At 47.9% G+C, this 12,587-nt stretch overlaps 1 protein-coding gene across 1 annotated transcript in view; it reads left to right on the top strand.

Moving 5' to 3' along the window:
- Positions 1-1,250: 1,250 nt before the first annotated feature.
- Positions 1,251-12,587, top strand: part of LOC123749506 (mucin-2-like) — a 25,808-nt gene continuing 14,471 nt past the window's right edge. Inside the window, exon 1 of the mRNA XM_069308858.1 lies at positions 1,251-1,710. Coding sequence (XP_069164959.1) covers positions 1,251-1,710 — 460 coding nt within the window. The remainder of the gene's footprint in view (positions 1,711-12,587) is intronic.

Raw genomic sequence — 12,587 nt, 5'->3', positions numbered from 1 at the left:
AGGAGCAGGGCAAGTAGCACGGGGCTATGGTGAGCCCGTAACTTACCTGGCACAGGAGCAGGGCAAGTAGCACGGGGCTATGGTGAGCCCGTAACTTACCTGGCACAGGAGCAGGGCAAGTAGCACGGGCTATGGTGAGCCCGTAACTTACCTGGCACAGGAGCGGGGCAAGTAGCACGGGGCTATGGTGAGCCCGTAACTTACCTGGCACAGGAGCAGGGCAAGTAGCACGGGGCTATGGTGAGCCCGTAACTTACCTGGCACAGGAGCAGGGCAAGTAGCACGGGGCTATGGTGAGCCCGTAACTTACCTGGCACAGGAGCGGGGCAAGTAGCACGGGGCTATGGTGAGCCCGTAACTTAATCTGGCACAGGAGCGGGGCCAACAAAGAATAGTTCTGGGAGCAGGCGAGGAGTCACAATAACGTGGCTGACGTATGTTGACCAGACCACCACACTAGAAAATGAAGGGACGACGACGTTTCGGTCCGTCTTGGACCATTCTCAAGTCGATTGTGACTTGAGAATGGTCCAGGACGGACCGAAACGTCGTCGTTCTTTCACTTTCTAGTGTGTGGTTTTGGTCAACATAGTTCTGGGTTCTTTTAGATGCCCTATGATAGCCCGCGAGCGACCTCTGCGGTACTCAAGTGCCCCCTCTTCCCTGCACCTATGCCAACAGCGGTCCCAAAGTGGTGTAATAGGAAAAGATTTACCGAGCTGTGATTGGCTCGGGGTGTTGTCCACCCATACACGGAGAGATGCCATTAATCAGGAAGCCGGATCCGCGGGAGAAACTACAGCATCCTCACGTTTGAACATAATTAAAGCGGCAAAAGTCTGTATCCCAGAACACAGACAGCTGCGAGGCGGGACCAAATAGCCGAAGATCAACCCCCGCAAGCACAACTAGGCGAGTCCAACTATGTGAGCACACACACACACACTTAGTGGTAGACGGTTGGAACAAGTTAGGTGAGAAGGTGGGAGGCCAAAACCGTCAGTAGTTTCAAAGCGTTATATGACAAAGAGTGCTGGGAAGACGGGACACCACGAGCGTAGCTCTCATCCTGTAACTACACTTAGGTAATTACACATACACCCACACACACACACACGTCACTGAATGTGACAGGAAGAGAGAAGGTGTAAGATGCAGGGATATGAAACAAAAAGTATTGGAACCACAGAGAATCTCACTAAGCACCCCTTACGAAATTGCTCATCAAACAATGTGCAGAACCACTTGCAATGGTCCCCACCACATCCCAGAGACAAAGTGCGCCAACAAATAACGAGAAAGAGGCATTAGTAAACACATTAATGTTACCAACAGATTTAAAAATAAGAAGAATTTCAAGGGGCTGTTTGCCACGGAAAACTGATTTGCCACAGATGTTCATTGTTGACAGTAAGCGGCCACAGATGTTCATTGTTGACAGTAAGCGGCCACAGATGTTCATTGTTGACAGTAAGCGGCCACAGATGTTCATTGTTGACAGTAAGCGGCCACAGATGTTCATTGTTGACAGTAAGCGGCCACAGATGTTCATTGTTGACAGTAAGCGGCCACAGATGTTCATTGTTGACAGTAAGCGGCCACAGATGTTCATTGTTGACAGTAAGCGGCCACAGATGTTCATTGTTGACAGTAAGCGGCCACAGATGTTCATTGTTGACAGTAAGCGGCCACAGATGTTCATTGTTGACAGTAAGCGTACTTCAAGCACTCTCAGACACCCGCCCCTGACAAATGCTACTCTCCGAACCAAGGGCCAGATTCACGAAGCAGTTACGCATGCACTTACGAACCTGTACATCTTTTCTCAATCTTTGGCGGCTTTGTTTACAATTATTAAACCGGTAATGAGCTCCGAAGCACCAGGAGGCTGTTTATAACAATACCAACAGTTGATTGGCAACTTTTCATGCTTATAAACTATTTAATAAATGTAACCAAAGCCGTCAAAGATTGAGGAAAGATGAAGACGTTCGTAAGTGCTTGCGCAACTGCTTCGTGAATCTGGCAACCAGCATTGCAACGTGAAAACAAGATGCAGATGTTTCGCCTTTCTTCAAACACACTTGCAAAACCGTAAAGAAACATCAAGTCTCAAGAGGGGAAGCTATGATGGCTGGCGTGACGTTAGTCGCATCTCAAGGCTGAGGAGTGACTGGGACACTAACCTGGAGAGGCTCTGGATAGGTGTTTCTGGCTCCAAGTGGTTGGAGGGATGTTAAGGATAGAGAAGGGTTCTTAGGGGCTGGTGGGATGTCTAGCACAACTAGGTGAGTACACGCGCGCACGCGCGCACGCACACACACACACACACACACACGCGCACGCACATACAAACACACGCGCGCGCTCGCACACACACACACACACACACACACACACACACACACACACACACACACACACACACACACACACACACACACACACACACACACACACACACACACACACACACACACACACACACACAATCGACCAAACTGAGAGGAATTCCTGAAACCAACAGCTTCATAAACAAGAAGACACAGACTCAACCTAAGGAAAAAAAGGTGCAGAAAAATGATTAAAAAGTTCCCTTTTGCAAACAGAATTGTAGACGGATGGAAGAAGCAAGGCGGCGAGGAGTCACGATAACGTGGCTAAATTATGTTGACCAGACCCCACACTAGAAGGTGAAGGGACGACGACGTTTCGACTTGAGAATGGTCCAGGACGGACCGAAACGTCGTCGTCCCTTCACCTTCTAGTGTGTGGTCTGGTCAACAAACAAAAAGGCCGTGGGGGGCCAAGACCGTCAGTAGTTTCAAAGCGTTATATGACCAAGAGTGCTGGGAAGACGGGACACTACGAGCGTAGCTCTCATCCTGTAACTACACTTAGGTAATTACATATAAAATAATGAAATAGAGTTGAGATATATGAAGCTTGCAAGATAATTCTAAAATCACTTAGACAAGCTGCAGAGGTGATCCCGAGAAGTGGTTACTGGAGTTTAACACCATCAAGTGCAAGGTGATGCAACTGGGAACAGCCACTGGAAAATCAAAGGGAAAACTGCCTCCCTGTAACGACTGAAGAATAGGACCTGAGGGTAGACATGAACAAAACAATGTCCTTTGCTACAATTCTTAGATCAATGACTAACAAGAAATTCTTAGACAAGATCAACATGACACAGAATACTACTGAGGGAGCGGCCAGGCCATGTTAGGATGGTGGTGGGTAGGGAGAAGGATGGGGGATGGTTCCTGGAGTTTTGGGCAAAGGAGGATGACAAGGAATAGTTGCTATGGGGGGTAGCAAGAGTAAGGAAGAATAGGTGATGATTGATGAAGTGGTTTCTGTACCGTGTGTGGCAGGGATGATATAGCAGGTTGTGCAGGTTCGAGTCCCGGTCTGGTTATATAGATCTTAGTGATATATATATATATATATCTATATACGTACTAGGAGGGGTACCAGGCGTTTTATATTATATATATACACCAGAAATATATATACCAGAGATAAATATCCTAGAAATATATACACCAGAGGTATATACACCAGAAAAGATATGACAAGGACAGAGAAGGGAGGAATAAATAGGTAAAATTTTATAATATATATAATTATAATATATAAATATATGTATCTTTTGGTAGCAGTCATTTGAATACGATATATCGGGTGAGATCAATGATTCCAGCACGAATCTGCGATAGATTTCTTATATATTTCTCTTCACTTGAGAAGAAAGTTTAAAAACTAACTCTCCAAGGTTCTGTTTACAGGTTGTGACCAGACGCTGAACGATACGTGTGAATTAGGCCTGATTATCTGAATCACTTTCAAGATTATATTATTTCAAACACTCAGGACTTATAAGAGAGGAATTACTAACTCCTCAAGGCTTCAGAGCACAATTGTAAAAAGCTACGATTTGTGTATATTCGAAACCTGTATATATGAGTAGGACAAAACGTCGACCAGACACACAAGTCAAGCCTGGCCTCGGGCCGGGCTTGGGGAGTAGAAGAACTCCCAGAACCCCATCAACCAGGTATCAACCAGGTATCAACCAGACAGTTGCCAGGATCAGCTTGGGTTACCGTTACCTGTGGCAGATGGCTTCAGGTGACGGATCTCCCAATCCTGAGCACTCCAGGTGCAAACTCTGTGAGCAGGAACTGGGGCATGATCTCCCACACTACATCACTGAATGCCCAGTCATGAGACCCTTCACACCTGCCTGCATTAGACACCTGGAGCATTGCAATTCACGTGTTCTTGAGGATAGCCTCATAATGCACCCTAAGTTTGCCAGTGCAGGCTACAGATTCCATGGCCCTCCAAGATTAACTCTCCTGCGTGATCAGGATTTTATAGCATCAGGTAGCTAGCTCACGACGCTCTACGTAACTCTTCGTGTAGTTCAGTGCAGCTGCTTGAATGCAGGTATACCTTAATGGGATTATAAAACAATGGTCTAATATCGTAACTTGCACACAATGTAACCACAACCTGTTGCAACATTGCATCAAAGTAGCAACTGTAAGAAATAATGATGTGATTATGTAATGTGGTTTGCTGGTATTGCATGGCCTGAGAGAGAGACAGAGAGAGACAAAGAGACACAGAGAGACACAGAGAGACACAGAGAGACACAGAGAGACACAGAGAGACACAGAGAGAGAAAGGCGAGACTCTGCCAGGATATTACATCCACGACTCAGATTTCTTCAATCAGTTTTATCCAATCCGAAGGTTCCATAATCACCTCATCTACCCTATCGAGCACCAAAGCTCATTTAGCCTCCCGGGAACCATCCAGGCGCCTCAGACACAAAGTTTGACACACTGGCGGATACCGTCGCAATTGTGGTGTATTGTGAGGACAGGTTACAGAGGTAACAGTTAAGAAAATCACAGGTATAGTTCGAAGATTAACCTTTGGTGGGGTTGTTGACATTTGAGTGTCTCGTCGAAGGTTAAAGGTTACCAAGAAGGTTCAAAGGGCTTTGTGATTGTGGGGGATTGGGGGAGGGTTGTGGGGGATTGGGGGGATTGGGGGGGATTTAAGGGGGTCGGGGGAGAGCTTAAACATATCGATGTGTCAATATACTTTTATAATAATTAATTCAATGTTATTCTCGTGCACACACACACACACACACCTGAACCTGTACACCTGTTGATTGACGGTTGAGAGGCGGGACCAAAGAGATAAAACTCAACCCCCGCAAGCACAACTAGGTGAGTACACACACACACACACACACACACACACACACACACACACACACACACACACACACACACACACACACACACACACACACACACACACACACACACACACACACACACACACACACACACACACACACACCGCTATGGGATGGTAGTCCTAAGGGCCAGAGTTCGATCCCCGGCCAAGGCGAAAACAAATGAACAGAGTTTCTTTCATCCTAGTGCTTCTGTTCACCTAGCAGTAAATAGGGAGCCAGTCGGCCGAGCGGACAGCACACTGGACTTGTGATCCTATGATACCGGGTTCGATCCCGGGCGCCGGCGAGAAACAATGGGCACGGTTTCTTTCACCCTATGCCCCTGTTACCTAGCAGTAAAAATAGGTACCTGGGAGTTAGACAGCTGTCACGGGCTTCCTGGGGGTGGAGGTCTGGTCGAGGACCGGGCCGTGGGGACACTAAAGCCCCGAAATCATCTCAAGATAACCTCAAAATAGGTACCTGGGAGTTAGACAGCTGTCTCGGGCTGCTTCCTGGGAATGCATGGGGAAATATATGTAGTAGACATGAGGAAAAAAATAAACTGGCTAGAAAGGCCGGGTCCAAGAGCTAATACGTCGACTGTGCAGATACAAATAGTAAACACACCATGACATCATAAGTGGGGTAGTGGTGGAATGCTGCCCCAGCACCCCCCCCCATGCATGACTTTCTCTTCTCTCTTCTCTCTCCTTCATTCTTCTCCTCTCCTCCTATTTTCACCTCTCTATTTATCCTCAGTTTCCCTTATTCCCATTTATTTAGTGTTCTGTCTTTCATAATATTGCTTTTAACTCTTCTCTTCCTACTTTATTTTGTCTCTTTATTTCTCTTTATTTATCTTGAATTTTCTCGTCAATTCTTGCCCCCATAGGAATTGCTATGGTGATTGACCCATAGTTGTACGAGCCCGTACCGTCAGTTGCACGAGGCGTACCGTCAGTTGCACGAGCCCGTACCGTCAGTTGCACGAGCCCGTACCGTCAGTTGCACGAGCCCGTACCGTCAGTTGCACGAGCCCGTACCGTCAGTTGCACGAGCCCGTACCGTCAGTTGCACGAGCCCGTACCGTCAGTTGCACGAGCCCGTACCGTCAGTTGTACGAGCCCGTACCGTCAGTTGCACGAGCCCGTACCGTCAGTTGCATGAGCCCGTACCGTCAGTTGCACGAGCCCGTACCGTCAGTTGTACGAGGCGTACCGTCAGTTGTACGAGGCGTACCGTCAGTTGCACGAGCCCGTACCGTCAGTTGCATGAGCCCGTACCGTCAGTTGCACGAGCCGTACCGTCAGTTGCACGAGCCCGTACCGTCAGTTGCACGAGCCCGTACCGTCAGTTGCACGAGCCCGTACCGTCAGTTGCACGAGCCGTACCGTCAGCTGCACGAGCCCGTACCGTCAGCTGCACGAGGCCGTACCGTCAGCTGCACGAGCCGTACCGTCAGCTGCACGAGCCGTACCGTCAGCTGCACGAGCCCGTACCGTCAGTTGTACAAGCCCGTACCGTCAGCCGTACCGTCAGCAACATTGCCACAAGAATCAACACTAGACAACGCTAACTAGTTAGTAAACATCAGAGGACTTAACAACACTAATCAATACAGCAACCAGCAGTAATACAATCGTTATCGCGCCACCACACCCGCTATCACCACCACAATCACCACCACAATCATAAGCATCAACCGAACAACCACCATCACTACCATCACAATGGCTCAGTGAGAACCAAGGCATTATCAAATGTCTAACTATCGTGGTTGAGAGAGTGTAACGACCCATTGTTATAGGGAACGACTAGGGAGTCGTTTATCCTAGAACGACTTCATCAAGAGAGGCCAATTTCACGTATGACTCTCCAGGAGAGTATGAAGACAATCACCTAGTTAGCTCATTAGCACAGTTAACAAGTCAACTTTCCAGTGGTTTGTGCTTGGGGGATTGAAACTCAACTCCTGGAAACTCAGAAGCCTCGGTTAACTACCGACCTCTTGAAATGCTTACCATTTTTGGTTAAGAATTCGCCCTGGAAGGAACGCCATCAGAGGAACAAACCCATGTCCCTGGAAGGATTTCTAGCCGGGACAAGTGCTGAAGGCGCATCATCGAAGAGGCTAAACTTTCTGAAAGATTCACCTATTGGCGGATTTTCCTGGAAAACTCATCCAGTTGGAATAAGAAGCCGACGTCCTGGATGCTATGTCATCCAGGGTTGAAGGTACGGACCAGCATCCTGGAAGCCTCGTCTTCGGATTTAAGGAGCTATGGTGGGTGGGAGGATAGCTTCCTGCACTGTCCAACATAAGGATACCTTGAGGTGCTTCCGGGGCTTAGTGTCCCCGCGGCCCGGTCGTCGACCAGGCCTCCTGGTTGCTGGACTGATCAACCAGGCTGTTGTTAGACGCGGCTGCTCGCAGCCTGACGTATGAGTCACAGCCTGGTTGATCAGGAGACAGTCACAGTCTTGCAGGGATGGACACAGTCACAGTCTTGAAGAACGTGTCCCAGTAGTAGAGATGGTGTCACCCTGCGACCCTTAGAATATAATTTGTCTGTTTTTGAATAGCTGTTCAAACTACAGTGTATATCTAACTATCCATCATTTTTAATTGGTTATGTTAATTAATTTTTTGTTTCAAGACGAACAACAACAACTCAGAGCTGTGCAGACGACTAACTCTTGATTTCAGTATATCATAACTGTTTTAATTAAATATACCCCGGGGAGATTTATCTATAGTGAATATATTCGCGTAACAAGGATATATATATATTGTCGGAAAGTACACAGAATGAGCGCCTAGATAAATTGTTAAGTGTTTGTTTACCCTTCAGCGTTCTCTTTGAGCGTCTCCGACTTGGATATGATCTCATGTGGAAGATAATTTTGATTTAATTTACTGATCATTGTAAACTTCGTGGGATACTCGGCGATTCCCGGGTCTGCCTGGTCTCTGTTTTCTCTATGTCTCTGTACTCGTCTAGTTGTGTTTGCGGGGGTTGAGCTACTGCTCTGGGGTCCCGACTGTATTTCTCTCTTCCTGCTAATAGTTCTGTCTCTCTGTGCATGTCTTTTTCTTCAGTATTTCTCTTTATGTCTCTTTCTCTATCTGCCTCCTTGTGTCACCCTGTCTGTTTCTCTCTCTGCCCCCCCTCTCTCTCTGCCCTCCCTCCCCCCCCTCCCCTCCCACTCCCCCCCTCTCCCCCTCCCCCTCTCCCCCTCCCCCCCTCCCTCCCCCCCTCCCTCCCCCCCTCCCTCCCCCTCTCCCTCCCCCTCTCCCTCTCTCCCCCTCTCTCCCTCTCTCCCCCTCTCTCCCCCTCTCTCTCTCTCCCCCTCTCTCTCTCTCCCCCTCTCTCTCTCTCCACCCTCCCCCCATCTTGATATTGCACAGGTGTAAAGGAGCAAGCCTGGCGAGGCAGAGGGTGGGTTGCAACAGGGGTTGCATGGGTGTATACACATATGCAACAGGACCTGGTATGTGGAAGACTGACACTTGAGAGGCAGCGGGAGAATTGGTGTTGCGGATTGGGAAGGATTGGGGGGGGGGAGGGAATTGGTGTTGCGGATTGGGAAGGATTGGGGGGGAGGGAATTTAATGTCATGAATACATATTATCGACCAATGAAGGAATGTATGATAGATTTTGTTTTCAATTTCGTAAACATCAGTGTTTAGTGTTTATGTCATGATGAACAAATGCAGCAAAAATATTAGATATTCCAGGAATCGTCGTGGGGGTTCATTTTGGCTGCTTGTGAAGTGGCATTCTTTTCACTTATGCCAATCCTGACCTGACCTTTTTGAACACGTTCTCAACAGGAATAAGGGCACAAGACTTGGCGAGACTAGCCTCAAACATCTGGCCTCCATCCTCGAACAGACAGATATGCTAATTTATAGATAGAGATCGACAGCAAGTTCTGACACAGGAAATATTTAGAAAATATAATTCAACCTCACTCACCTTTATTGACTTAAGGTTGATTAAACCCAACCTTTACCCATTTACTGCCCTACTCACTACCCATAATTTTTTGTCCTACTTACCCACCGACAAATCTCTAATGGGTCAATCACCCACCAATCTGTAATCTCCCACCACCCCCCTTTTAAGCAGCTAAAGCAACCATTCTTCCATCAAACAAACCACTATTCAATCTCTAAAACGCCTTGTTCACCACCCACTTCCGTAACTACTTTGCCCACCACCCACTACTCTAAACCCTTTGCCCACCACTAACCCCTTGCCCACTACTACACCCTCCTTGCCCACTACCCCCCCCCCCTTGCCCACTACACACCCCCCTTGCCCACTACACCCCCCCTAGCCCACTACACCCCCCTCCTTGCCCACTACACCCCCCTCCTTGCCCACTACACCCCACCCCCTTGCCCACTACACCCCTCCCCCTTGCCCACTACACCCCTCCCCCTTGCCCACTACACCCCACCTCCTTGCCCACTACACCCCTCCCCCTTGCCCACTACACCCCACCTCCTTGCCCACTACACCCCCCCAGTACACAAGAGGCAGCGCGGCCACGAGCCTCTGATATATTAGTCAGGCAATGGTTAGTAAGTTATGACTTAGTGGTTGAGTTCCTTTTTTGTACTCAGTCGTGTTCATGTGAGCTTGTGCTTGTGTGGTGAGTCGCTTGCGTGTGTGTGGTGAGTCACTCGACTCGTGTGTGGTGAGTCACTTGCGTGTGTGTGGTGAGTCACTCGACTTGTGTGTAGTGAGTCACTCGACTTGTGTGTAGTGAGTCACTTGCGTGTGTGTGGTGAGTCACTCGACTTGTGTGTAGTGAGTCACTCGACTTGTGTGTGGTGAGTCACCTGCGTGTGTGTGGTGAGTCACTTGCGTGTGTGTGGTGAGTCACTTGCGTGTGTGTGGTGAGTCACTTGCGTGTGTGTGGTGAGTCACTTGCGTGTGTGTGGTGAGTCACTTGCGTGTGTGTGGTGAGTCACTCGACTTGTGTGTGGTGAGTCACTCGACTTGTGTGTGGTGAGTCACTCGACTCGTGTGTAGTGAGTCACTCGACTTGTGTGTGGTGAGTCACTCGACTTGTGTGTGGTGAGTCAGTCATAATTGGTTGACGAATAAGTCACCCAAGAGGTGGGGCACGGGCATGAATAGCCCGTAAAGTCACTCAAATTCCTTATAAGAGCTGTATAGTCGTATTGGTGTTTGTTGGTGTTTTGGATTCAGCTACACGGAACAAAAGTTGCAAAGTAGCACGGGCTATGGTGAGCCCGTAGTGGACTTACCTGGCACAGGAGCGGGGCAAGTAGCACGGGCTATGGTGAGCCCGTAGTGGACTTACCTGGCACAGGAACGGGGCAAGTAGCACGGGCTATGGTGAGCCCGTAGTGGACTTACCTGGCACAGGAGCGGGGCAAGTAGCACGGGCTATGGTGAGCCCGTAGTGGACTTACCTGGCACAGGAGCGGGGCAAGTAGCACGGGCTATGGTGAGCCCGTAGTGGACTTACCTGGCACAGGAGCGGGGGCTGTGACTCATTGGTGTACTGACGTATTGGCTAAGCGCTTCTCTTCATAATCACCTCACCAACGACCCACAGCAAGATAAACGATAGTTACTGCATCAATTGACCAACAGCTGGAGAGGCGGGGCTTAGGAGATAACACTCGACTCAAGCAAGCATATTTACCCGAGTGCATCGAGAGTGCTTGTATCACTGATATAAGCACATCTAAGGACAGGTGCCCAACCACTTGGACGTTCGGGGATTGAACTCCGACCTGTATGAAGCGAGACCGTCAATGTGTTTGAGCATTAATACAATGTTAGGGACTCTTATCCTATTGACTCTTATCTTATCCTATGGTCATCTAAAATATTTTTTCCTGCCTCTACATAGACGCCGTCTTGTCAACTCAGCTCTGATATATCTTGAGGTTATCTTGAGATGATTTCGGGGCTTTTTAGTGTCCCCGCGGCCCGGTCTTCGACCAGGCCTCCACCCCCAAGAAGCAGCCCGTGACAGCTGACTAACACCCAGGTACCTATTTTACTGCTAGGTAACAGGGGCATAGGGTGAAAGAAACTCTGCCCATTGTTTCTCGCCGGCGCCTGGGATCGAACCCAGGACCACAGGATAACAAGTCCAGCGTGCTGTCCGCTCGGCCGACCGGCTCCCTACACATCCTGCCCAACATGAACCTGAGTCTTGGCTTTGTTGCCTCTTCCCTTTCACTTAAATGCTCCAACCTTTCTAACAAACGTGACCTGACATAAACCCTTCCCCTTTTTCTTATTCATACGCTCCCATTCTTATAAACATCCGCCTTACTCTTAGGAATTTCCTCCTCACCTCTCCCTTGCTTTACTTAATGCCTGTGCCCCTCTCTCTCTCTCACGGGCTCACCATAGCCCGTGCTACTTGGACTTTTCGTTTTGAATAGTTCAATCTATAACAACAACAACCTTGCTCCCCATTACAATCGACTTGTAATGGTCCAGGACGGACCGAAACGTCGTCTCCTTGATGATAATAGTATATATATATATATATATATATATATATATATATATATATATATATATATATATATATATACATATATATATATATATATATATGCATATACATATATATATATATACATATACATATATATATATATATATATATATATATATATATATATACATATATATATATATATATATATATTATCTATATATATTATCTATATATATATCTATCATGAGATCAGTGGACCATTAGAGTATCTTAAACATGTTGACGACAGACAGACACTTTAATGATAACGTATTGCGAAAAGACGATATATAGACCTCTCGCCAGTCTAACTAAACTCCTTATGACTGAGCCCAATCGGCGCCACGCCCGTCTACTCTAATCGTATCACCGTCAACTCTCAACCGGATCCCCTTCGATTCAATACTCTGCCTTTGTGACGTTTTTTCACCCTCATGCGCCTCTTCACCAGGCAGAGTGAGAGCTGATCAAGATTAATCAAGATGCCATCTGATCACCTGATCAATAGAGGCTGTTATCCACTGTTGATGGGGATTATTGAGTCTCCACTAGTCGACGACAGATTACAAAATAGTATATGTTCTCTAAGATGGTTGACTGGCCTCCTCTGTTCCCCTACACTGAATGTTGTCTCCTACATTGACTGCTGTGCCCCCTATACTGACTGCTGTGCCCCTATACTGACTGCTGTGCCCCCCTACACCGACTGCTGTGCCCCCTATACTGACTGCTGTGCCCCTATACTGACTGCTGTTCCCCCCTACACTGC

The sequence above is a fragment of the Procambarus clarkii genome, chromosome 63, assembly GCF_040958095.1.
Source record: "Procambarus clarkii isolate CNS0578487 chromosome 63, FALCON_Pclarkii_2.0, whole genome shotgun sequence".
In the NCBI taxonomy this organism is placed as follows: domain Eukaryota; kingdom Metazoa; phylum Arthropoda; class Malacostraca; order Decapoda; family Cambaridae; genus Procambarus; species Procambarus clarkii.
The sequence above is the reverse complement of the archived record's forward strand: the minus strand, read 5'-3'. Positions and strand labels throughout refer to the sequence as shown.